The sequence below is a fragment of the Micromys minutus genome (genome assembly GCF_963924665.1).
Source record: "Micromys minutus genome assembly, chromosome: 20".
NCBI classification, from domain to species: Eukaryota; Metazoa; Chordata; class Mammalia; order Rodentia; family Muridae; genus Micromys; species Micromys minutus.
Genome location: NC_137955.1, coordinates 14,158,856 through 14,185,871, shown reverse-complemented (window position 1 = coordinate 14,185,871; position 27,016 = coordinate 14,158,856). Strand labels below are relative to the sequence as shown.

At 37.4% G+C, this 27,016-nt stretch overlaps 2 protein-coding genes across 2 annotated transcripts in view; one reads left to right on the top strand and one right to left on the bottom strand.

Moving 5' to 3' along the window:
* The window catches only part of DHX29 (DExH-box helicase 29), a 40,163-nt gene extending 39,682 nt beyond the window's left edge, over positions 1-481 (bottom strand). Inside the window, exon 1 of the mRNA XM_080933652.1 lies at positions 281-481. Coding sequence (XP_080789778.1) covers positions 281-461 — 181 coding nt within the window. The 5' untranslated portion in view covers positions 462-481. The remainder of the gene's footprint in view (positions 1-280) is intronic.
* A 413-nt stretch (positions 482-894) lies between these two features.
* Positions 895-27,016, top strand: part of MTREX (Mtr4 exosome RNA helicase) — a gene marked incomplete at its 5' end in the record, with an annotated part of 60,868 nt that continues 34,746 nt past the window's right edge. The window contains 15 exons of the mRNA XM_080933715.1: positions 895-1,028; positions 5,980-6,117; positions 7,196-7,262; positions 8,218-8,280; positions 9,102-9,214; positions 11,899-12,073; positions 13,226-13,316; positions 15,328-15,452; positions 16,484-16,582; positions 17,462-17,564; positions 19,032-19,163; positions 20,926-21,005; positions 22,438-22,548; positions 24,121-24,222; positions 25,283-25,408. Coding sequence (XP_080789841.1) covers positions 895-1,028; positions 5,980-6,117; positions 7,196-7,262; positions 8,218-8,280; positions 9,102-9,214; positions 11,899-12,073; positions 13,226-13,316; positions 15,328-15,452; positions 16,484-16,582; positions 17,462-17,564; positions 19,032-19,163; positions 20,926-21,005; positions 22,438-22,548; positions 24,121-24,222; positions 25,283-25,408 — 1,659 coding nt within the window. The remainder of the gene's footprint in view (positions 1,029-5,979; positions 6,118-7,195; positions 7,263-8,217; positions 8,281-9,101; positions 9,215-11,898; positions 12,074-13,225; positions 13,317-15,327; positions 15,453-16,483; positions 16,583-17,461; positions 17,565-19,031; positions 19,164-20,925; positions 21,006-22,437; positions 22,549-24,120; positions 24,223-25,282; positions 25,409-27,016) is intronic.

The window sequence follows — 27,016 nt, the reverse complement described above, 5'->3', positions numbered from 1 at the left end:
CGGAGTAGCTGTTCTGACAGCTCAGAGTGGAATCCTGCTGAACCACAGCAGATGCCATGACTTAGTTTTTAGAAGGATAAAAAGAGTGAGTTAGAAAGGCGATGCCATGCTGTAACAGAGTTACTTTCATAACTTTAATGGCCAGAGGCCCTTAGACCGATCAGGCCACCCCACCGACAGGTGTGGGAGATGACTAAGTTTGGCTCTCATCAGCACGGCTGTTCTAGTCTTTGCTACAGAGGGGTCTGAGGACAGAAGGCTGCACGGGGCCAGGTTGTACCTTGCTTGACTCGGGGCTCCCGGGTGCTGGAGGGGACGGCGGGCGCCGGCCTGGCCACCGGCTTCTTGCTCTGGGCTTCCCCAACAGCTCCGGCCTCTGCACTTCTGGCTCTGGAAGCAGACACCGCGGCCCGCATCGCCGCAGCTCCCGGAGCCTTGTGTTTCTTATTTTTGCCGCCCATGTTTCAGCTGCAGGAGAGTAGTCTTCCAGATTCAGATCCCGGCTGCTGCACAGCAGAAGCCGGAGAGCTCTTCACGTTTGCCGGCTCCCACGCCTCCACCCAGCCTCCTCCATCCGGGCTCCACGGCTGGGGCTCCGGCTCAATTGGCCCGTTTCATCAGACTCCGCCTCTTGGCTCCCGGGATTGAGCGGCATGTCTGCTGTCGTGCGCAGCTTGTCGCTAAGTTTTTAGTCATTGAACTGCCAGACTCGCACTGCTCTAAAAAGAAAAAGGAGCAAGACCCAAGACGAGAAGGAGGAAAGTTACTCAGGCCTTAAGACTCGATCACTTTTGGCTCCTGCGGGCCGCCGTAGAGTCCCTATTTGGCGTCACTGTAGGTACGATCCCGGGGCCTCTTGGGTAGGAGGGAGATTCAGTCTCAGAATTCCGAAAGATGGCGGACGCCTTCGGGGATGAGCTTTTCAGCGTTTTCGAGGATGATTCGACCACTGCAGCAGGAACCAAGAAAGACAAAGAAAAGGAGAAAGATAAATGGAAGGGACCACCAGGATCTGCAGACAAGGCCGGGTAAGGAAGATTTCTGAGCTGTGTTTTGTTTGTTTTTCTTGTCTTCGGTGCCAGTGAAGGAAACAGGACTCAGACGAGGAGCACAGAAAGTGTTTGAATGGAGTCAAGAGGCGAAAGAGATTGGGGGGGGGGGGGAATTGGGGAGAGAGAAAACGTTGATGTGGGAGGGGAGTACGGTCTAGGGGTTCGCGCGTGTCCGCAGACAGCCTGAGTTCCTGCCGCTACACTTCCTTAGGCCACGCTTGCGCCGTAAGCCTAGTTTAGCAGGCTAGGCACGGTTTTACTTGGGCACGGGGGTGGGGGCTGGCGGCTCGTCACCCACAGAACCTCACACGTAGTCTTTAAAAAATTAGGAATAATTGAGCCAAGGGTGAAAACGTGTCGGAAAGAGTTTTTAAACCGCGAAGGCAGAATACCTTCAGAAGGAAGAGATTTAATCTCCAAGTTGTAGTTTTACAAAAAAAAAAAAAAAAAGAAAGAAAGAAAGAGAAAATCAGAATCAGGATCTCTATAAGTTAGGCAGTCCTTGAACTCGATATCCTCGTATTTTAGTTTCTAAGTGTGGGTTTACCGTAGTGCTCCTGTGACACTCAGTCAAACTAGTTTTCTCTCTCATTAGCGTTTCACACTTTATTGCTTCAGCCCATTATTGCATTAGTAGTTGCAAAGTACTGGTTTTTGAAACAAGTTATTTCTTTCTGCTTCTTACCTGCAATCCAGCCATTAAAAAAAATTATTCCTCCAGGGCTAAGGACATGGCCAGTGGATAAGACAGCTTTCTGTTCAATGAGGACCTAGTTTCGAATCCCCGGTACCCACAGAACTAGTTAACCGTGGCTGTGAGCACTGTAGTCCCAGCACAGTGGGGCACAGAGACAAGAATTGTTGGGCTGGCTGGCTGGCTGGCTGCTAACTGCTAACCTGGCCTCTTGATTATTTAAGTGAGAAACCCTGTCTCAGGGGAGTAAGGTAGGATGCTGGAAGGCCTCTAGCCTCCACTATGCTTAAGTGAGGGTACTACACAAATAAGATACACAATTTCTTCCTTATTGTCCAAGTTACCTTCGGTTCTCAACTTGAGGAATTTCCTTCACCAGATTGATCTGTGGACAAGTCTTTGGAGCATTTTCTGAATTGCTGATTTATGTGGGAGGGCCCAGTGCCTTCCTTCCCTGGGCAGGTGAGCCTGCACTAAAGCCCAGGGGCAGCATTTCTCTGTGGTCTCTGCTTCAGTCTCTGCCTCCAAGTTCCTGCTCAGCTTTTCTGGATGATGGATTGTAAACTCATAAGCTGAAATAAGTCCTTTCCTGTCCAAGTTGGTTGTGGTCCGTGTTTTATTACAGCAGCAAACAGCACTAGAACTTTCATTAGATGTTCATTTTTACCTTGAAATACAGTTCAGAAAGAAAAGGCAAGTTTAACGTTTGTGTATCAGTTTGTTTTGAGACAGGGTTATATTAGCCGTTGTTGGCCTTGTCCTCATAGAGGAATTATGAGGACATATGCCTGGAATTAAAGGTATGCCCCGCCACATCTGGCTGCTTCCCAGAGTTAGGGAGATGAGTTGTGCACACCTCCTTTCCCTCCCTCCTGCCCTTTGTGTCTCTGTAAATGAAGCACTCTAATCCACAGCACAATCAGTGTACACACTGTATCTTCGAGGTTCCTTTGTTGTGAAGTCTCCCCTTAGCCTTCCTCCCAGGCTACCTGTTTCTCCACCTCTTGGAGCAGTTTCCATTTTCTAGAATTTGCTTAAATTCAGCATTCATATTCCATCTGAGTACCATGTATGGGTTTTTTGTTTGTTTGTTTGGTTTTTGCCTCTTTTCTCAGTATCTTCATTGTTTGGTTTTATAACATGTATCAACAGTTTTCCTTCTGTTGCTGAGATATTTATCTATTTGTACTGTGTGTGAAGTGGGCACATCTTGCCTCAGGGTACATGAGGAGGCCAGGAGACAGCCTTTCATTCCATCTTGTTTTGAGGCAAGATCTTGAGTTTACCTGTAGCACTGTAAGGGTGAGCTTCTGGCCACGTGTCTAGTCTCTGCCTTGTGTCTTCACTGTAGGAGTTCTGGGTCTGCAGATGGAAATCACCACATCTGAGTGTTTTTATTTTATTTTATTTTTTACATTGGAAAAGGGGTTCTAAGACTCAGTTCCTCAGACTTGTGTGGCAAGCACTTTTGGCTGAGCCTTGTTTCTGCTATCTGATCTTTGAACTTACAGTCATAAGCCAGTGAGAGCTCTTCAAGCTAGTTCCTGTGAATTCATTTTTTTATTCTTAAGATTTAGTTATGAGTGCAAATGTTTTACCTGCATATATGTGTGTATATGAACCATGTATGTACTCGTGGTATCCCCTGGAACTGTAGTTACCAGTGATTATGAGCCACCATATGGGTGCTAGAAATCAAATCTGGGTCCTCTGCAAGAGCCACAAGTGCTTTTAAGGGCTGAACTGTCTCTCCATCCTCCTGCCCCCCATGAGTTTTAATGGAGAACTACCTCATCATCTGTACCTCATACGCTCTCTGGTGTAAAGTTGTCGCAGTTCACTACCATAAGGCTAGAATAAGCTATATCTCTAAACAGTCTCTAGCCTCTTACAATGGCACATGTTATTTAGTGCTTAAGGTCTTTATTCAGTTCCATTACTTTTAGGTCTTTCGCTACAAATTGCTTAGAGAGTCTTTCTCTGGAAAAATAAAATTTATATGATACTGATGTAATTAATACAGGATTTTAAGCAACTTCAAAATGTCATTTATGTTTTGCTCTAAATCATTCCTCACAATTATGTAATAGTCTTATTTGACATGTAATAGTTTTGCCTTAAGAGGAATGTTTCATGCCTGTAATCCCAGCACTTGAGGCAGGAAGATTGCCTTGAGTCTGAAGCTGCAATGTAGGACCTGTCTCAAGAAAATGAACTGAGGCTAAGGAAGTGGCCCAGCTGGGAGGTTGATTACCATGAGAACTGAGCTCATATCCTTGGGATCCAAGTAAAAAACTGGCAGAGCAGTGCATCCGTTTCAGTCAGAGGTCCAGTCTTGGTGAATTACGTAGAAGGTGATTCGAGGAAGGCAAAAGCTGTTGACTTCTAGTTTCTACAGGTGCATGTGCACTGTTGAATGCATGAATACATATACACACAAAGTTATGTTAATATGTAGTAGCCTTACTGCCATTTAGAAGTGGATTAATAAAAAATATTTTTAAAACTTTGATTTTATACCTGGTATAAGTAAATATTAATCATATAAACAAGCATATATAAAAACATATATCCTTAGATACTAGGCATGCATGTGTTATACATATATTTTTTTCAAGCAAAACACACATAAAAATACATCTTTTTTTAGTGAAAAAATATGTTTGGGGTTGGCAAGTTGGCTCAAGTTAGTAAAGGTGTGCAGGCTGCCAAACCTGATGTCCTGAGTTCTAGTCCTTGGAATTCACATGGTGGACGGAAAGAAGGGACTTGTAAAGATTGTCCAACTGACCCCCACATGCATGTACTCTGACCTCAAAATAATAAATATAAATGGGTATGGAAAGATGGCTCAGCAGTTACAGCAGCACTGGAAGCTCTTCCAAAAGACCCGGCTCAGTTCCCAGCACCCACATGGCACATCCCACTCACAACTCTTGGAACTCCAGTCCCAGGGAATCCAGTCCTGCCCTCTGTTGTAGTCTTCTAGTGTTTTAGATATATGCCTTTTCACATAAATGGGTTTTAACGTCTTCTGCATTTGTCTTACCCCCTTCTCTTTTAATGATATCTTTTAATTAAATTCTTAATTTTTGTGGAGCTCAGTTAGTTGCTTACATTTTAGTAATTTTATATTCTGTAACAATGGCAGAAGATAAATTTCTCATTTCATTTTATAGAGGCTGTCTATCCATCCATTTATTTTTTGACTTGTGAAAGTGCTTCTGCATAGTTCTGGCTGGCCTAGACCTCACGTTATAGACCAGGCTGGCCTCAAACTCACAGAGATGTGCCTGTGAGCACTGGGGTCAAAGGCGTGTATGTGGTTCCATGCCTCCCTGCTTATCTTACGTTGGTAAAGCTCTATGTGTATGTGTTTTGCTTTCATGTGTGTCTGTGCATCACTGACAGGCAGCATGGTACTGTCAGAGGGCAGGACTGGATTCCCTGGGACTGGAGTTCCAAGAGTTGTGAGTGGGATGTGCCATGTGGGTGCTGGGAACTGAGCCGGGTCTTTTGGAAGAGCTTCCAGTGCTGCTGTAACTGCTGAGCCATTTTTCCATACCCATTTTGCTTATTTTTGACCTTTGCAGCTAAATTGAAATTTTACATGGAGTTGATTTTTTTCACTGTAGAAATACAGATAGTTAAGCTATAAAGCGCGTGTAGAGTCACTGCTTTGGGATTTTTGCTCTTTCATTTTGTCTTTTTTCCAAACAGATTCTCACTGTGCAGCCTAGACTGCTCCGAGTTTACTTCCTTCTGCTTTAGCCTTCTGTGATTTTTGCATTCCACCATTCCTGGCTTCAAATCTGATTATACAATCGCTTTTTCTTTGACTTAGTAGTATCATATTGTTAGAGAAAGTTGTAAAGGTTTGCAGTCTTCATGTAAATCTCAACCATTTTAAGAAACAAGCCTAACAATTATTCCCCTGTAATTTCTACTTTAAAATCTTAAAGCAGCACGTCCAAGGAAAATACAAAATACATAAAGAATAATATTCATTCAGCTTTATTAGTTATGAAGTTAGAATATTCTGAGAGTTGGCCAGCTTTGATTTATGAAGGTCATTTATTTAAAAGATGACTTTGCAAAGTATGTATTAATATATTATTAATAATATTTATAACATATTAAATATTATTAATGATATATTAAATAATATGGGGTTATTTTAAAATTGGAACTGATACTATGGAGTTTTTTTTCTAAACTGTTGACTTTATTCAGGAAACGACTGGATACCAAGTTACAATCAGAATCAGCCAGTGGTGGAAAAAACAAGAGAGATCTAGATGTTGAAGGCACAGATGAACCTATTTTTGGCAAGAAGCCCAGGATAGAAGACTCAATTAATGAAGATTTAAGGTAGTATTTCTATATCCATAGAGCTAGTTACTCTTAATTTGATAGATTTGTGACATTTTGAAAATTGTGTTATTTTATAATCTTATAAGCATGAAAACATAGAATGGGTATTTAAATATGGATAATTAGAAGACATAAGTGATTTATCTTTTGATCTTTTAAAATCCAATTTTGGGGAAATATTTGAAGATTTGTTTTCTTAGGAGAAAAAAAAGATTGTGTCTTTACATATAGATGTCTCGTGATGAGATAGTAATTAGCAAGTGTGAATATTAAAAGAGATTAGGTTTTCACTGCTACAAGTTACCATGGTTGTGATACTAAAAACTGGTTTTGATAAGGGAGACTCAGGGATGTCTCTGAATAAAGATTTATGATATTTATATTTCTCAAAGTTTTAAAGCTGGAACTTTATTCCTGATACCAATATTTGTGGTTGACCTGGTTGCCACTGCCGAAATGCTGTTTACAGTTTTCATACTTTCCTTCATGGTGTAGGCTATTATAGCTACTAAGTATCTATCTGTCATACTTGGTGATGCAGGTGTAACTGAAAAACTTGAAATGGGCCACAGTAGTGCAATAGGTTGTAAAATAATTGGAATTTAAATAGGAACTTTGGAATTTTTACTAAAATATGTTTATTGTCTTAAATATCACAATGTGTATAGTGTAATATAAACTAATGAGTGTAGTATAGAAATACACCTAGTTTATTTATAGTGGTGCGAGCCTAGTTCAGCATAGTATAGGATCTGATGAATGGCTCTATAAATTATAGCAGTATCTAAATTCTTGTAGTTTATACCTTAAATCAGCTTTGTGTTTTGAGGTAGTGACTATACTTTATCCAAAATAGTGGAGTTAAGCTGATGTTTGTTGAATAATCTATGTAATAGTCTGTTACATTTTGAGTTTTCAGCTCATTTAAATCTCATGACTTCTCTGAATATAATAGCTAAAATAGTTTGGATTTACAGTATTATAGTTGGGCAGTGTCATTTTGTTTAGTAGTGCAGATAAGAGTCTTATGATCTAATGACTGAAAATAATTCATGTCATTTTAATCACTTTTTAGCTTGGCAGACTTGATGCCCAGAGTCAAGGTTCAGTCAGTTGAAACAGTTGAAGGCTGTACACATGAGGTGAGTACATACAGCCTACAGTAGTTAGCATTGCACGTGCTGGTGTTCTTTGTACCGCTCATGTGATGATCAGCAGGATGTTTAGCACTGAAGGCCTGGCGTCAAGTTTTTCTGTGGGAAGTATATGTAAGACCCCAACCCTCGGTCAGTGGTACTTCGAGACGCCCCCAAATAAGACACTGAGACACAACATCATTGCAAAAAATAAATAAGACGTTTATTTTCAGAGCATTGGAGTTGACCCTCAATTAGTCCCTCAATGCAAGTAACTAGAAGGTGACCCCAAATGGCTATCACAAGCAGTTTTTATACTTTTTAGGGGTACAGGTTACAGTTCAAACTTACTGGCTAAGCATATTGACCTTTAAATCTATTGGCCAGAGAGCATGGGCAGATCATGACATGCATTTGAACTCTACCTGGGACTTTCCAAAGGGTTAGGTGACTATCAGTCGCCTTTAGAAATTGAAGTTTTGCTTGATTTCTGTGTGTTCATTAAAGTGACCTTGTGGATTATTTATATGCTAAGTTGTTAGATTCTCACACAGTTAGCAGCAAGCATTCTGATATTAGTACTTGGGAATCGGGTAATAGGGACTATCATTTTACTTGATAGATATATTTTTTTGTTTTGTTGATGTTCTCTCTTTTTTTTGAGCACTATTATTGTATGTACATTAGGTGTGGGAAAGATAGTGATAGCTGTGATAGGTTTAGATCTATCTTAGATTTTAATGAACAGTTTCTACAGGAAAATAATAGTGCATGTTTTCAACTACGTTGTCATTCGGCAGTGCTAAGAGTGTTTTTGAATGTTGTAACTTTTTCCCATGTTCTCGTAGTCAGCTGACTTTCTAGCATGTAAGACTAACATGTTGATCATTTTTATTCTCTAAGCCATCATTGGTTTGGAATCTGGAATTTTAATGGTCATATCTTTCTTCTTGAATGCCAGGTTGCCCTTCCTGCAGATGAAGATTATATACCACTTAAACCTCGAGTTGGGAAGGCAGCAAAGGTTTGCATTACACTCTTTGGGAAATTTTGTGCGATCCTGAAAAAGAAAACATTTCATGTACTTTTAAAATGTCCTTGTTTGTGTACTGTGACGAAATCTATGTAACAGTGAGAGCCGAGTGACAAACTATGATGATGTAATGAGGTTCTAAAACTGCTTAGCACCGTTCTCAAAGATTCTAACTTGTCAGCTTTTCTATAGAAAAAAATTGCACATGTGTATGTTTTGCTGATGGTTTAACTGTTCAGCAGCTTCTAAGGAAGCTAGAGCCTAGCTTGTTTTGTCTGATGTATCTTCTCAGTTGTCCAAAGGGACCTCAAAGACCCTGCATACCAGGGTTACATGTGTACACCTCTTGCTTCAAACAGTTTATTAGATTTGAAAGAAGTCTTTAAAGGTTAAAAGATTGAGGCATATTTCTTTAAAAAACTTTCTCTATGAAAGGAAGCCTGGAGAAGTAAGGATGGATTCTTAGTCTAAGGAAGTATTTCTCTGCCTTTGCTGAGTAATGCTAGGAATTTCACTTTTCAGAACCTCAGTTTCATCTAGGAGGATTTATGATATGTGGAAAATGTTTTGTACAGTACCACAAAATATAATAATGATTATTTTTATTACTAATTTAAGTGTAACCACTAATAGGGTATAAGGACAAAGTTAAACAGTCAGTTAAGGCTGCACTTTCTGATGTTTTGTCACCCTCTTCCCTACTAAGTGGTAGTGGAACCATAAAGGAGTCCTAGACTCCTGTGGGCTCATTCTTTTAAGTGTGCTGGAGGTAGTTTGGCATTCTCATGCGTCTGTCAATTTGCTTTTTTTAGGAGTATCCATTCATTCTTGATGCTTTTCAAAGAGAAGCCATTCAGTGTGTTGATAATAATCAGTCTGTGTTAGTATCTGCTCATACATCAGCAGGAAAGACTGTCTGTGCTGAGTAAGTAATGGTCTTTTCAAATGAAATAGTCAAATCACTTAGTTATTTTAAATTTTGAACATTTCCATTGTTTTCTGTATTCTGCAAATAAAGATGATTTTACTTGTACTTGTTTATTTTAGATAACCTTTAGTTTCTTTTTAATGAAGGCAACTTCACTAAAATATTGAGGATTTCTGGTACAGTGTTTTAATAGATGTAATCAAGAGCCATTCTTCCTTTGTTCCCATTTTTTGGAAATATATATCTTTTATTATTAAGCATGATACTTATATATTTTTCATAAACGTCTTTTTTTTAAAGATTTATTTATTTATATTTCATATATGTGAGTACACTGTTGCTCTCTTAAGACACACCAGAAGAGGGCATCAGATTCCATTATAGATGGTTGTGAGCCACCATGTGGTTGCTGGGATTTGAACTCAGGACCTCTGAAGACCAGTCAGTGCTCCTATCCAGCTGAGCCATCTCTCCAGCCCCCCATGAACATCTTTCTGTCAGGAAGGACTCCTGCTCTTAGTTTACAGTTAGTCTCTTTCTCATTTTTTGTGTTTGCATGAATTTACAGACTCCAATCTTTTTTACATGAAATGATTGAAATACATTGAAATGATGTGGGGTTTGTTTTGTTTTATTTGGATACAGATTTTGCCTTTTCCTGTAGTGTGATGAAATATTCTGGGTGGGTATTCAGTGAATCATTTTAAGATAAATTTCATTTGGCTATGATGTATAACTGTTTTGTTGGGTTGATGGATTAAAATTTTGTTAACAAATAATCATCTTCATTTCTAAGTTTTGTTTATTATTAATGTCTTTTTCTGGTTTTGTATCAGGCTGATTTTGATTTTTCTTTCTTCTCCTTAATCTAGCTGGAGGGGGTGGAGTCTATTATTATATTGATCTGACAAAATCCAGTTTTTGGTCTTAGATTTTCTTTGTGGTTTTCATTTCATTGGCTTACACTCTGACTTTTGTTCTAGTTTCTTAAGAAGAAAGATAAAGTAATTGTTTTGAGACCTTTCTTTTTCTAACAAGCATTTAAAGCTTATGTAGTAGACTTTTTAAATAGCTTTTGTGTTATTTGTTTGTTTTATGTGCATTTGTGTTTTGCCTGCATGAATGTCTGTCTTTTAGATTCCCTGGAACTGGAGTTACAGTTGTGAGCTGCCATGTGAATGCTGGAATTGAACTTGCATTTTCTGGAAGAACAGCCAATGCTCTTAACGGCTGAGCCATTCTTTCCAGCCCAAGAGTATTTTTGCTATTAGTGAAACGCCTTGCTGTTTTTAACTGACACGTCTTAATAAGACATTATGATGGGCTGATGCCGATCCAGATTTCTATACTGATACTATTTCTATATGTAGAACCCCTTGAAATACTTATTTCAGTACATGTCTCCTGATAAGAAACTGCATTAACATAAAAAAATATCCTTTCAGTGTTAAATTTTGAGGGCATCAGATCCCTGAAATTAGGCCACTCTGAGCCACCATGTGGGTGCTAAGAGTTGAGCCCAGGTTCTCTGTCAGAACAACCAGTGGCCTTAACCATTGAGCCATCTTTCCAATCCATTTAGTTATTTTTCTGCTCTGTATTCTGCATAATTTTGATTTCTAGTAGTACTGGGATCAAACCCAGGGCTTTGTGCATGCTGGGCAAGTGCTTCACTCTTGAGCTGAGCTACATTCCTCACCCTGCATCTCTACAGGGTTTCAGCTGCTTATATGTCTATAGTTCCCACTTTCCTATTGAGATTGCCTGTGTGTGGAACTGTTGTCCTATTTCTTTTTCATTCTTAGAACGTAGTTTTCTCTATTTTGAGGGATGCTGTGTTAGCTGCTCTGTGGATAGCTGATTTCAACCTTTGGGCCTTCTCATTCATTTCCTTATGTCTGTTTTCCCAAGTACTGATCATATTTTCCTGTTTCCTATTCCTTTTTGCTGTTTAAAAAGTCAGTATTTCAGATCATGTAACATCTCTATATTCACTTTTCCATATATCTCTCACTGTTACTATTTGATTATGCTTGGTCAATTCTTAATTTTTATAACATTTTTAAAATTCTGATGTGATAATAATACTTCAGGTAGGAACTGTATCTTTAAAAAAGCCTTTGCTTCAGTGTTTCTCTTAAATCTTATTTTATGGTCTGTATTTAAATACTAAACTGAGTTGTTTTTGTTTTTTTTAAAAAAAAAACAGTACCACTGTATTGAATCCCATTAATACTTAGAAAAGAACTTTTCGATAAACAGAACCTATCATAATTTCAAGCAAAGAAATGATTTGTTAAATAGTACATGGAGGAAAAGAGTACATATTGGATTAACTCATTTATGAAGCTGTGGAAGAAAATGCACCCCATTTATGGTTTTCTTAAATGTAGTTTACGTGTAGTCTGTGCATATAAATGGGTGGACAGAGTGAGGGACTGTTGGTGCCTATCAGTAGAATCAAAGGCTTTCCTAGCACAAACTCGGGTAGCCACTGACAACCTATTGTAGTTTTAGTTTGAAGTGACTGAGTTAAAATGTCCTTGTTCATTTAATGGTCTAAATGATTCATTCAGCAAATCATGATTATAGTGTAATAGTTTATAGTAAATAGATGAAATAGATTACAAATGAATGTGCAGAAAACTTAAAAGTCATACTTGCTGTTTTTATATTTTTAGGTATGCTATTGCATTGGCTTTAAGGGAAAAACAGCGTGTAATATTTACCAGCCCAATTAAAGCTCTAAGTAATCAGAAATACCGTGAAATGTATGAAGAATTTCAAGATGTTGGTCTGATGACTGGAGATGTTACTATTAATCCCACAGCATCTTGTCTGGTTATGACTACAGAGGTAATTTATTTTGTGCCTCATCTAAACTTTACCTTTTTAGTTTAATCAGTGTAGATCCAGTCAGGCATTGGATACTTTATAGCCTGTTTTATTTTTTCAGATAAAATGTAATAATTGTTTGTAAATAGAATTGTTCGAAAAGTACATAATCAGTATAAAGTGCCCTAGCAACATTAAATATATCTCTTCTAAGCTAATAATATTTATTACTTGCTAATATACCTTAAAAGGCATTTTAATAGTTTATTATTTCTACTATGACTTAAAAATACTTAGTTGATTTTTTTCTATATATAGTTTCAAGGATTTGAATACATAGTTTCATACAAGTAGTGACTCTTTGATTCATGTGACCACTTTTTTTTTCCCTTAGTGCCTGGTAATTTATTATAGTAAGATTATTACAATAGCTTAAAATATATTTATTATTATACTTAGCTGTTTCTAATACTGTTAAGTTTTGCATTTAACATAGTTTTGGCATGATTATCTTTACTCACCTTGATACTTAAAAAAAATAGTTTGCATGTATATGCATTCCACTGCATGGTGTGGAGGAGATAAACATGCTAGAAGAGAACTGTGTGGAGTTAGTTCTCTCCCTTCACTTGAGATTTGATTTGGGTGCTTGAACTTAGATCCCACTAAGCTATCTCAACAGTGCCCTTAATTGGACTTTTATACATAGTATCTTTTCATTTTTTTTTACAATAGTATAGGTTTGCCTCTATTTTGGAGAGTAGGCAAAAGGGATAGCTCACTTTTTTTGGAGTTCCATGTAAGTTTTTTTTTTTTTTTCATTCTAGAAACATTCACTTGATTCCCTTTTAATCTTAAAAGTGAAGACAATGATTATTAGTGTGTATCCATTATGAGGCAGAAACATAGACACTGTAAAGATCAGGTGTCTTGGTAAAAGATAAGTACCTCTCCTGTTCCAAAGTCTTAACTTTGGAAAGATGTTGCACAGAAAGTCTTCCTATTTCAAAAACCAAGAGTAGGAATGATAATGTATCTTCGTAGATATCAGATTATATGTAATGAGGAGTCAAAGATTAGGTATAAGATATCAAAAAGTCCTTGTTAAAAATAGTATTTGACTAATTATTGGATGCTATGTTAAAGCCCTGCTAATCTGTCTCCCTTGTCTAGATTTTGAGAAGTATGCTGTACAGAGGCTCTGAAGTCATGCGAGAAGTTGCCTGGGTCATATTTGATGAAATTCATTACATGAGAGATTCAGGTATATTTCATAGTGTTGAGATAATTATCATGCATATTTGTTACAGGTACTCTTAATAATTTTGAGTAAGAATTTTTGGATTTTTTTTTCAGTTTTTATGTGCCTAGAATTCTAGTAAACCATTACATATTCAAATTGTGGACAACCTGATAAACTATTCCTAGTATAACTTAATTAAAGTTTTGTTCCTTAAGTAATAATATTCGTTGGGTAAAACTTTACACATTCAAGTAAAGCAAATAAAATTAAAAAGTAGCTTGCTTTTTTACTAAGCTTGGTGTGGTGCATGCCTGTAAAACCAGCACTTGGGAGACTGAGACAGGAAGATGAGGAGGCAGAGATAGATAGGAGGAAATGAGATCAGTGGTAGTGTAGGCCACATAGCAAGGAGTTCAGTAATTATCACCATCAGTTATTATGTTGTTATTACTACTGCTTTTTCTTTGGTCTTTTGAGATTTGGTTTCTCTGTGTATTCTTGGCTGTCCTGAAACTCCCTCTGTAGACCAGGCTTGCCTTAAACTCATAGAAATCACCTGGGTCTGCTTCCTGAGTGCTAGGATTAGAGCCATGAACCACCATTGCCTGGCTTTCAGTAGTTATTTAATGTGAAAGAATTTGTAGACCTTCTGGTTTACAAAGGTAACATTAGTCATTTGTAAGTTAGTTTTATAAACCCATAAATGTATATTTGTAAAAAGAAAGTAATTATTAAATAACTAAGAAAATAAAACAACTGCCTTAACTAATAATATCTTTTCTTCTGGCTGTTACCCTACTATAAGTAAAAAATAAATGTGGTTGCATTTTGGATATATCAGGAAATTTAACATCTAAAAGCTAATGTTTAATATGTACACACCTAAAGTAAGATTGAGCTTTTATTTAAAGAACTCAATTAGTCTGTATAAGTGGTTATCAGCTCTGCTGAAACCTTTTAATAGAGTTCCTCGTGTTGTGGTAAACCCCAAACATATAGCATTTCATTGATACTTCATAACTATAATTTTGCTACTGTTAGGTTGGGAATTGCTAACTTGTGTATTTGTGATAAAAATAATGTAATAAAACATCAACACTTGAACCTTTGCCAGATTCCTACAGATACTTCTGAGCTTTTCTATTTGCTTTAAAAACCGAGTCCTGGGCCAGCTAATGGGTTAAGGCTCTTACCACTAACACTGTCAATCTGAGTTCATTCTCAGGATCCAAATACTAGGATTAGACAGCTGACTCTTAAATTTCTCTTCTAACTTCAAACAATTGCCATGGCACATGCACAAAACACTGAGTACTGCAAATAATCTTACTCAGGTCTTGTGATAAGCAAACTTAAATGTTATTAAAAGCAGTTAGACATATTGTGAAAATTCTGAGAAAATGTTGATTATTTATTAAAATATTCAGATGCCAAGAGAAAAATATAACATGGAACGAAGACATTTTTTGAAACTATATATTCAAAACTTTGAAACTAAAAAAACCACAACTAAGTATTTTCAAGTCATTAATAATGCTAAGCTATTAAAATACTTTTTAAAGTATATATTATAAAACAAGTAATGAATCTTAGTAGTTTAGAGGCAGAGTTAATGTTTCTTCATTAGAGATAGGATAGGACATTTTAAGAGAGCTAGACCCGTTTTGCATCTACTCTTCAGCTCCATCTTTCACTTCCAGAAGTCATTCTGTGTGGAATAGTAATAGCATAACTGGTGGGCGTGTTGCCCTCAGGTCCTGGGCATCATTAACCTCTGCTTCTCCAAGGGAAGTGCACATACTCTCAGCCCCTTGGTACTGGGGTTCCTGTTTGTTGCTCTGCCTGTGGAGGCTTCCTGTTGTGTCTGCTCCGTAGGGTCATGAGCAGAAGCAGGTCTCCGTGTGGGTCTGTGGGCAGAAAATAGGCTTGTGTAAAGTAGTCTGCATATGCAACTAGTACGTTTATGAGAAAAGGATTTTAGATACTATCACTTAGCTAACACTAAATTCTAAACTATATTTTTGTTTCTTAGAGCGAGGTGTAGTATGGGAAGAAACTATTATTTTGCTTCCAGATAATGTTCACTATGTCTTTCTTTCGGCTACTATTCCAAATGCTCGACAGTTTGCTGAATGGATTTGTCACCTACATAAACAGGTACTTTAATACACTTTTTATGTCTTCTTTATTTAAGTGTTGCTGACGGGGCTAGCCATCTTCTTACACATTTTCCTTATGCTCTTAAGGATAAAGAAGGCAGTCTAATGTGAATCTACTTCTTAAATCAAGCAGCTTATCAAACTGAGTAGACCAGATAGAAACGTGCATTTCTCACATCCAGCTCCAATCCAGTGTAGCTAAGCCTCTGCGAGTTGGGCTTTGGATCTAATTTTCTAAAAGTTGCCAGGTTAATTCTGGTGACCTACTAAGTTTGAAAATAATATACATTTACTCTGACAGTGAGCTTCAAGTACACAATGGAGAGTTTGTTCTAAGGAAAACCAGAAAAGCCTACTCATCTCTTGAGCATTTGATTTGCTAGCTCTTAGGAAAATACATTCACACTTTGTATTTACTCCTTTGCATTTCTAGTATAACTTGGATGTCAGTGTGAGACTGTGCATGCCACAAATATATTCATGATGTTGAACCGGATATTGGCTTTATTTTTCTGCACTTGCTTTATTATACTTTTATCCTCATGAACTTAATTTATGTATGTAATGTCCAGTTTCTTTCTTCTTCTCTGTTGCTTCTGTAAGATAAAAGCTCAGTGAATCTTCTGATGGAGCTGATTTCTGCTGTTTTAAAATACCCCTGTACATATGACATTGTTTTGTTTTTATATATCAGGAGTGCCTTATATCACCGCATTAGCTAGCCCTCTGTAGTGAGAGGCAGTGTCTTGTAATTATAGTACTCTAGGATGAGTTACTGGGTAATCAAAGTCCAGATCATATGTTTGGCCTTGATTAGGCAACTGGTAAATTAAGAAACAGATTGTGGTATGAATTAATAGACCTATTTTCCCCCATTTTTCACTTGCCTAGCTTTTAAACTTGGTTGAAAATGTTAAATTTTTGTTGAATATTTAAGCCAATTTTATTTTTTCAAATTTTACTTTTGTTGGGTAGATCAAATATACAGTTTGCCTTGAAATACAATTCTTTCTAACTTTCCTTTTATAGCCCTGCCATGTAATTTATACTGATTATCGACCTACTCCATTGCAACACTACATATTTCCAGCAGGGGGAGATGGCCTTCACCTCGTGGTTGATGAAAATGTAAGAGAATAAGTCACATGTCTTTGTAATGTCATCTTTTATATGCTGCTTTTACTTAATTCTGAACTGGAGAAAAATATTCACCACCACCACTCCACATGCACACACACACACACACACACACACACACACATTCTCTCTCTCTCTCTGGTCTCAAATACTTTTACTCTTTAAGAATAATTATTTTATTTCAAAAATTGCATTTGATGGTGCTGTGATAGTGCTTGCCTGCAGTCTTAACTTTTGGGAAGCTCAGGTGGGTGACCTATTCCCAGCAGTTTGAGGTCAACTTAGTGTGAAGACGATTTAAAAACAAATTATATTTGATACTCTTATGTTACACATAAATTTACTTTCTTCCATTTGCAGTACTTGAAATGCCTGGAGAAAAAGGGCTCTGATATGCCAAATAATTTATGTTTGGTTCCCAGTTTCAGTTCTCCTTTAACAGACTTTGTTATCACAGGTCACTTAAGTGGCCTTTGTTAAAATTCTTGTTGCATTAAAGTTTGTTCTCTGGGGCTGGAGAGATGGCTCAGTGGTAAAGAGCACTGACTGCTTTTCCAGAGGTCCTGAGTTCAATTCCCAGCAACCACATGGTGGCTCACAACCATCTGTAATAGAGTCTGATGTCCTCTAATGGTGTGTCTGAGGACAGTGACAGTGTACTCACATACATTAAAAAAAATGTTTTGTTTTTTGGAGAAACTTTATGTTTAAGAAATGTTTTAATTATGGCTAAGTATTTTTGAGTCACCATGTGTGTTCCTGGAACTGAACTTTGGCCCTCTGTAAGAGCATACACACTTGTAACCACTGAATCATTTCTCTAGGCTTGATTAACTATTTGCAAAGTTACATTAAAAAAAATGATTCTAGGGTGACTTCAGAGAAGATAATTTTAACACTGCAATGCAAGTACTTCGGGATGCAGGTGATTTGGCCAAAGGAGACCAGAAGGGACGGAAAGGAGGAACAAAAGGTAATTCTGAACTGAGCTTTTAGACAGTTTATGTGTTTGAATATCTGAATTACTTGTTTGTCTTTTATTGATGTGTTTTGAGGAAGCTTTGTAAAGATGTAGATATATGACAAATTTGCATGAATAAAGGGCAATATGCTTTTCTTACATGGTACTAATTTAAATGTAATGTATGTAGTTTACATAAAGCGGGTAATTAGTGGGTTCGGATGTATTCACATAATTACACAACCATTGCCAGAGTTAGCTTTAAATTTCCATATAATTTCTAGTAGGGTCATAGGACTGCAACCATTCCTACTACTGGATTCTAAGACAGTGTCATCAGCAGTCATTCCTCACCCATTTTCTCCTTATGCCACAGACTTAGCTCTGTCTTTTTAAGTTAGTCCCTTGTTCTGCCTCCATGGATTTGACTTTTCTGGATATCTCATAAAAACAGAACCATGTGGTCTTTTGTAGCTGACTGCTTTAAATAATGTGAGATTCGTACAATTATATTATGAGTCAGTATTTCACTCTGTGAATGTATGCAATCAAATAATACTGTGTCATGAGAATATGCAGTGTTTGAGTAGATAAGGAGTTGTTTCCATTTTTTTTGAGGATTATGAATAATAGTGCTGTAAGCATTTTGCTTGTAGTACAAGTTTTTGTAGAAATATGTGTTTTCTATTTTTCTGAGTATGTACCTAGGAGAATTGGTAAGTCACTTGGGAAATTTAACCTTTTGATTACTGCCAAATTATTTTCCAAAGCAGCTACACCATTTTCCATTTTTCATGTTGTTCCTCTGAGGAGTTTTTTGAGTTCCATTTTTGTGTCCATGTGATTGAAGCAATGTCCTCATCTGTGTCTTCCTTATTGTATACTTTTGGCATCATTATAATCCTTTGTCTACTTAAAGTTTTTTTTTTAAGTTTGTTTTAAAATTTACCTTACGTGTGTGTCTTTTCTGTATGTATTGGTGCCTTTGGAGGCCAGAAAAGGGCATTGGGTCCTTTGGAGCTGCAGTTTGTTTGGGAGCCACTTGTCATTAATGCTTGAATTCCATCTCTGGTCCCCTTTATTAACAAGGGCTCTTCACTGCTGAGCCATTTCTTCAGCACCCCCATTGACTTACTGTAAATTGGATTGTCTTTGTAGAGTTTTAAAAGTTCTTACATTCCAGGTAGACTTATATTAAATAGATAACTTGAGGTTTTTTTCCCCATTTTGTAGTAAACTGGGGTTGGCTTTTTTCACTTACTGCTCATGTCTGTTAAAAGCAGAGTTCTTGATGCTAGTGTAATCTAGTTTTACTCTCTGTCATAATGCTTCTCCTCTGAGTGTCAGAGCCAATGATGCTTTGAAGATCTCTATCTTGCTTTTTATTGTAGGATTCTTTTAAATTTTATGTTACAGTTATACTTAGAACTAGTCTCCATTTTGAATTCATTTGCAATGTGGTTTATTTACCCTTTTTAGGTCCATCAAATGTGTTCAAGATTGTGAAGATGATTATGGAAAGAAATTTTCAGCCTGTAATTATCTTCAGTTTTAGTAAGAAGGACTGTGAAGCATACGCTCTTCAAATGACTAAATTAGATTTCAACACAGGTATAAATAATTTCCACGTGGCTTTAATGTATCTACATTAGTTTAAAATAAACTTTTGATAATGTATCTGCTATAAATTTGTAGCATATGCAGTTTGCTTTGAAAATCCTTATAAGGTTCTCTCAGTTTCTCTGCTCTCTGTCTCTCCTTGGGCCTAGTGATGGTGGGAAAGCACTGTACCATTGCAGCTGAGTCCCGGGCCCTCTCCCATAGAGAACACTACTGAGAACCATTACAGTCATTTTTTTTGTACTTGATATTATAAACTCAGTTATTCTGCATCTGTCTCTCATTCATTAATGGTAGGTCTCTTGGTTAGAATAATTTATGGAAAGTACTGTTGTTTACTCTTGCAGTAAGCTAGACCCACCCTTTGCCTCAAGTATGCTGAATTTCACAAATAAAATATCCAGCAAGAGTATGTTCACTCTAAATGTTTCTCACTTAAAGTTATACAGCTAACTACCAGCTCAGTAGATACTCATTTTTGCCTATTGTCTGTGTAATCCAATTGAGTAATATAAAATTAATTTTAGTTGTGTGTAGGTGTGTAGATGTAGGCCTGTAATCCTAGCACTTGAGAAGCTGAAGCAGGACTGGATGTGAGGCCAGCTTGGGCAACATAGGAGACATTGTCTCAAAACAAAACAAAAAACTTACCCTAAAGACTTTTCCATGGGTAAAAATGAGATGACAGGTAAATTGCTTTGCTCATAACTTTTAATATTATAATTACCAATTATTAGTCTTCTTAAGGACTCAGGGTTATATATTAATATATCAAATATATTCTGAGAATCTGTGGGTTTGGTTGGCACAGTAAAGAAAGTTCCCAACAATATGGGTCTTGCAGTTGTCATTCTGCAGTTAAGTGCAGTGCTTGTCACACTAAGACTCCCTTACCTCAGAGCAGGAGCAGGTCAGTAAGAACCTGAAGATGTTACAGTGCTGCTGCCCTCAGTCACTTTGGTGTAATTACTGTTACTACAGCCTAGCTGGCCTGAAATTCATGCCTCAACCTCTTAATACTGTTACTGATTGTATTCACTTTTTCATAGATTATGACTGCATGATGTGTTTCAAGGACAATAAATTATATTATGTGGGGTTGCTTAAAAGATGCTGATTCTTTGCTTTGACTTTTATGGGGGAAACTCTGCTAATTAAGGTCAAAGTCTACGATTGATTGGATAGCCTTCTGAGCTCAGCACATATGGACTCCCTTCAATGGCAGGGCTTCCTTCCCCTTCTCTGATCTTGTCTAGGGAATTTAACCCTCCCAACACACACTCGTACACACACACACACACACACACACACACACACACACAGAAGCACAGTATCATGTAACCTTAGTTAGACTGTGGCTTCAACTTCCTTTCTCCCATTACACTATCATCTGAGATTTCTCAAGGCTTCTCAATTTAATGAGGCAGTTCAGTCCATTGGCCAAACCATTAGCCAGTGACCTTGGCCCATCCTGGATACCCCAGTCCCCCGAATTATGTACTCCTTGAGTTACATAAGCACAAGTAAAGTTGGTCTGCGTCCCTGCACTGGCCCCAGTGTTGTCGCTCTCCACACAGACTCTTGCGGCTGTTCAACGCAGCCCCCTCCTGTGGTCTCTGCTCCCTTGGCCCCCGTGGCCTGACAGTTCAGCTGATGGGTTGGGGCATAGAGGGCACAGCTTTTTATAGACTTATTCTTTTTAATGAGAACTGATTCTTTTAACATTTATGTGCCATTGAATTTTTTCTCATAGATGAAGAAAAGAAGATGGTTGAAGAGGTTTTTAATAATGCGATTGACTGCTTGTCTGATGAAGATAAAAAGCTCCCTCAGGTGGGTTACTGCCTGTAAGTAAGGTAGCAGATGTTAACTCATACTCATTTTATTGTATTGTGGCAACATATGTTGGCCTATGTGCAAAAACAACACCTTCATATATGTTTCAAATCACTGAAAAGGTGCAAGTAAGATTTGCTGTTGCAGGAAGTTTTAAGAGCACATGTAGCACAGTGTAGAAACTACTGTTTATATCCTGTATAACAAAAATCTTAGTGTTGACTTTAAGTCATTAAAGTTTTTAGTTTATAAGAATACTGAACAAGAGAGTGTACCTAATGTAAATTAATCTATTCCTTAGAAAATAAACATCTCTGTTGTTGGGCATAGAAAATATGCTAGTACTTGGGGGCCACTCCCAGGGATTTTGACTTTATCAGTCTAATTTTCCTCTTAGTTGGAAGAGTCTTATACAACCTCTCCATATGGTTTTCCTGTGCGTCCAGAGTATAGTACTTCTGACTAAGGTCATGCATGAAGACTAGATTGAGACAAGGGGAAATGTGGAGGTCATGCTATGTTCTACAGAGGACTGCTTGGTGTAGAGAGGATTGAGCTCACCCTAGACTACAGCAGCATGGTTCTTGGCATTTTATAAAGGTGTCTTATGTTAGAAAAGTTTAAAATATTTCCCCTTCCAGGTAAGTGGTATTGAATGCTGCTCCACACTGGCTTCATGCATTTTTCCTAAGCCATTACAGTGTGGGATTTGGCAGCGCTAATGAGGAAGTACTCTTGAGTTGTTTTGATTTTAAAGGAAGAACATTTTACAGTTTAATGTTCTGTGGTTAGAGTTTAACTGCTAGTGTCTTTTGAGTTTATGAAGAGATTTACTTAGGAGATACGGCTTGCTGCCCTCTCAGTGCTCCTGCCTTGCAAGGCCTCTGGGGTACCTGGGACCTTCAGTGTAACCCTCCACACTAGTCTAGAGACAGTCTCCTGTCTCAGCTCAGACTTTTATGTAGGAGATAAAGTTAGGGTTAAAACTTAGACACACAAAATATAGTTATTTAAATATGGTTACCATGTTAAATCTAGGCCACATTGTGTTTCAATTTAGTACATAAAAATATAGGTTTGACACACCAAGAAAACTTTGACTAATTCCAGGTTACATCCCGTTTTATATGTACTTTATGCTCATTGTAACTGGTAAGATCTTAATGCACACCATCAAACCTTTAAAAAGAAACCAAGCACTGACAAAAATGTATTCGTATACTTTTATGCAAAAATGCTTAAAATGTGTACATTTATCTTTGTTTTTTAAAATAAAGTTGTTCAAAAAATTATAGGTTGGATTTTTTGGATTCTGGAGAGGTTTTTAAGAAAAATTTAAAAACAAATATTTTCTTTTTTAGTTACATTTTTTCAGGTTTAACATTTTAAACTCTTTTCTTATAACATGAACATTATTCCAAAATTACAGGTTGAACATGTACTTCCACTTTTGAAACGGGGGATTGGTATTCACCATGGTGGTTTACTTCCTATTTTGAAGGAGACTATAGAAATTCTCTTTTCTGAAGGATTGATAAAGGTATTGTCTTTTTTTTTTTTAATGTCTCAAAATTGTATTGTCTGAGCAACGTGAAAGTTCTAGTGAGCCTTGTATATAGGCCAGTTTGTTGTGTGTTTGATTTAGCAGTGCTGGAGTGTGAACCCAGGGTCTCATTGTCTTTGACCCTGACTCGCCACCAGCCAGTCCCTGTTGGCAGATTGTTGGATTTTGTCCTCTTGCTTCCTTTTGTGTCTTGTGTTTTTTCTGAGTCAGTTTCTCACTCTGAGCCCAGGTCTTCCCCTCACAGCAGTCCTGCTTTGCTTGTTGTATGGTATGATTATGGGTGTAAGCCATCTTGTTTTGCTAGTTTGTGATTTTTTTCTCTTCCTAAAAAGTCTTTGTATAGAGTGCCTTGGGAAGGTTGCATGGAGTGCTTTAGGTAATGATCTAGACCTTTCGTGTAACGCCTCATCAGTGTGACACCGTGGGAGAGTAAATAGCGGCAGCACTGACTGTAGTATAGTTTGGGAGAATGCACACATGCACTTGACTAGATAACTGGTCCCTAGATCCACCTCTAGAAGCATTACTTTAGGGAAGAGTTGCTTGTTATACTTAGGAAGGGGAATGTTGTAGGATATTCTAACTAAACTCAGGGAGTCTACTTTGATCATTAAAAAAAAAAAAAAAACTGACTGATGCCTATACCTAGAAATGGGAAACAACTTCAGAGCATAATCATTTCCCTGTGTCTTATACCAAGAGGCCTCAGCCTTAGAAAGAATATTTAAAGGAAAAACTTTAGTACTTTAATGAAGTATTAGTATTTACACCAAGATCCGAGTACGTCCTTGTTAATGCTCTTCTATAGATGATACATTTTGCTAAGCTTAATGATTTGACCATTTTCAAGAGTATGAGTGATTATTGCAGGTTGTTGAATTCAAGAAAAGTAGTTGTAAATAAAGTAAAAGATGGAAGTTCATCTTGCCCCATTATCTCCTAGCAATATTCACTAGTATACATTGAAATATGTCACTTTTTGGCCAACAAAAACGTTACACTCTTGGCATATGTAGGGTTCATTTTCTAATGAATGACTAGTATTTTTTTTGAGTTAATGAAGTTTTTTTTTTATCTTTTCTACTGATGAATACTTAATACTTTATAGACATGAAACTTTGTATGCCTAACTTGTGTTTGTTGATAAAGTGTTAGAATTTTAGAATTCAGTAGGCACTGAGTTTGTGGCCTGGAACCTAATTGTGAAGTGATCTTCAGAACTGGTTCATTATCAGTGAAAAAACCAGGAAAATTGGCTGTGTTTAGAGAGATACCCCATTGCCTCATCCTTATTCATTCGTCCATTTGCTCGAACTGTGATGTAAGAAAGACTAATTTCCCTGAGTTTATAAATTTGACAAATATAAAGAAAAAATTACGTGTTATGTGTATAAAATACTGTAATCCAGAATTCACCCTATTTTTATAGAACCTCATTAAAGAATTAAGTTTAAAAATTAATGCTAGTTTTTTATTTATACTTGAAAATTATTTAAGTTTTTACATTAAAATCTATTAATTAAATAACTAAATTATTTATTTATTTAGGCCTTATTTGCCACAGAGACTTTTGCTATGGGAATTAACATGCCAGCTAGAACGGTTTTATTTACAAATGCCCGTAAATATGATGGGAAGGATTTTAGATGGGTAAGTAATCATTTGTATTTTAAAATAATAACTCATCTTTATTTTATCTCATATGACTTTGACTCATATCATTGAGAATTTAAGCTCCAAATAAATGTAAGTGGATCTTCCCTAATCTGAAAATGTAGTCTGAATCAATCAGCTCTAGGCCACACAGGGCTACACAGAGAGACCCTCATCCTAGTAGCCCCAGCACACACTTGAAAAGAACTTCTTAAAAATGTACTACAATATACTAGTGCCTTAAGAGTCTGCTCCGACCCTATTGGGCTGCTTTTTAAAGCTTCCTGATCTTATCTATAGTCCTTTTGTTGTTTTTTTTTCTGGTATCTTCCTTATCCTTAGGCTGTCAGTACTGCATCTTATAACAGTGCGTCTTCTTCCTCAGTCAGAAGTTTAGAAAAAAACCCAGCAAACACCTGCACCTCCGTCAGAGGAGTAGAAGTACACAGACATGTGTGGAAACGCTGGCGGGTTGTTCAGGTAGTTTGGTGCTACCACATTTAAGATACTTCACACCTGCCTCTGGTGGACAATTTAGGGTATAGGATGCCATTATTTTGGCTTGTCAGTTCTTTTGCCTTTGTAATACCAAAAGCCTGACCATTCCTCCACTAGACTGGTGGATCTACTAGCCCCTAGAGAAGCCTACCAAGGCTTGTACTTTCCTCCAGCAAGGCCCAATTTCATGTTACTTTTTGAAGATTAAGAAGCTATTGTGGTCAAATAAGTTACAGTTGTTGAATTGGCTTTGTAGTTAGCATTCTTAAGTTTTGATTTTTTTTCCCCATAATATGTAGTTAAAAGGTATTTTACATGCCTGTGAATTTAGCTGATATTTCCTGATAACAGTTATTGCTTTAATGCAGAGTTAAATCAGTTGAGAATAAACTTTAAGTTTCATAAAATTCTCACAAAGTTTTCATCTTTGTTTCCCAAAAGCTCATGTTTTAACTGATTTCTTGAAATGTATAAATTATTTGTAAATTCTACAATAAGAGAAAATATCAATATATTTTTTAACCAGATTTTCTCCTAATCTTGAAAATGTCCTATTCAGATTTCCTCTGGTGAGTACATCCAGATGTCTGGTCGTGCAGGAAGGAGGGGGATGGACGACAGAGGAATTGTGATTCTTATGGTCGATGAAAAGATGAGTCCAACAATTGGAAAACAGCTGCTTAAGGTACGAGGCTGTTCTTTTATCAAGGAGTCTAGGAACACACCAGTGACTTATAAAACTTAAGTCTGGTTCTTCTCCCAGCCCCATGCTCCCAGAGATAAGACTCGGACTGAAAATATATTTACAGATGCCTTAGCCATATAACTAGGCTCTTCTCAGACTAGATCATGACTTAAAATAACCCATTTGTTCTAACCTACATTCTGCCATGTGGCAGGTCACCTGTGCTCAGGGACCATGCATCTGTCTTGTCACATCTTCCCCAGTGAATTTTTTACCATGCACTCTCCCAGAATACTTTGTGCCTCCTGGAAGAGTATCCTACCTCCTGTTTTCTGTTTAAGCTATAGGCCATCAGATTTATTATTGACAGGTGCCACGTCCATACAGATACAAGATACTGTCTACTGTGAAGACTTTAGGGTAGTTTTATTGGCTTGTATACCTTTCAAGATGAGTTGGTAGTCTATAGCTGTCTGGGCTTTTAGGGAGTTAGAGGCTGATCATGTATCTGGTTTCACCTAATAGGCAGTGGTGATGGTTGGATAGTCTCCAGAAAGGGCAGAAGGGCAAACTTTGCTTCCAGATTTCGGGTACTCTGTACTTTCCTTCTGTTGGGCAACTTAGCTCTCATCAAGAGAATGGAAGTAGAGTATGTGATGCCAGTACTTAGGGTGACAAGTGTCTGTGTCTTTGTAAGGGTATACAGTCCAAAACATCAATTTATTAATTATCTTTAGTTCACCCTCTTTAATTACAGACATTTAAGTCAGAACCCTAAGTTTTTCAACTTTATTGCAAAATAGCCTTTCCCTGTGCCTTTATTATTATTATTATTATTATTATTATTATTATTATTATTATTATTATTTATTATTAGCACCATTTGTTTTATGTGTGGGAGGGAGTGAGTCACAGCTCACTTCTTTCCTACCGTGTGTATTCCAGGGATTGAAATTAGGTCTTGGTGGCAAACTATTTTACCTGCTGAGCCAGCTAGCTAGTCCTCATTCTGCTAACTCCGAGTTTTGAATAGTCTGGGATTTTTGTTTGTCTGATTTCTTTGTTTTAGGCAGACTCTAATGAGGTCTAGTCACCTTCCACCATGCTATGTAGCTCTTAGGCTGGCTTTGAACTTTCCCTGGCCCTCTTGTCTCCATTGTCAGAGACTTGATTACAACAGGTGTGTGCCATCATAGCTGGCCTTTAAAGAACTTCTTGGCTTTGGTTGTTTTTTATCTTTTTTATGATGAGAAAATGCAAAATTTGGTTTAAAGTATGTGATTGATTTTAGTATCTGTATGTATGGGATTTACTTGTCATATCTTATTGTTAAACAGTCATGAATCATAATTGGATTATATTTAGGAATAATTAGGTTGGTATCGGTAGCAGGCCGTAGTTTGCTGAACCACTTAACGAGAATGCTAGCACTCGTGACAGAATGTAAAGTGCACTAAGGAAACTATCTGTAGTAGTTGATTTAAAAGAAGGAATGAAGCAGAAGTAACTCCTAAATTGGAACTTAGTCACTTTCCTTGCTGTGTGACCTGGCAAGTTAGTCCTAAAGCAGAATCTTTTCCATGAATCCGGGTTTTCTAAGTTTACCTG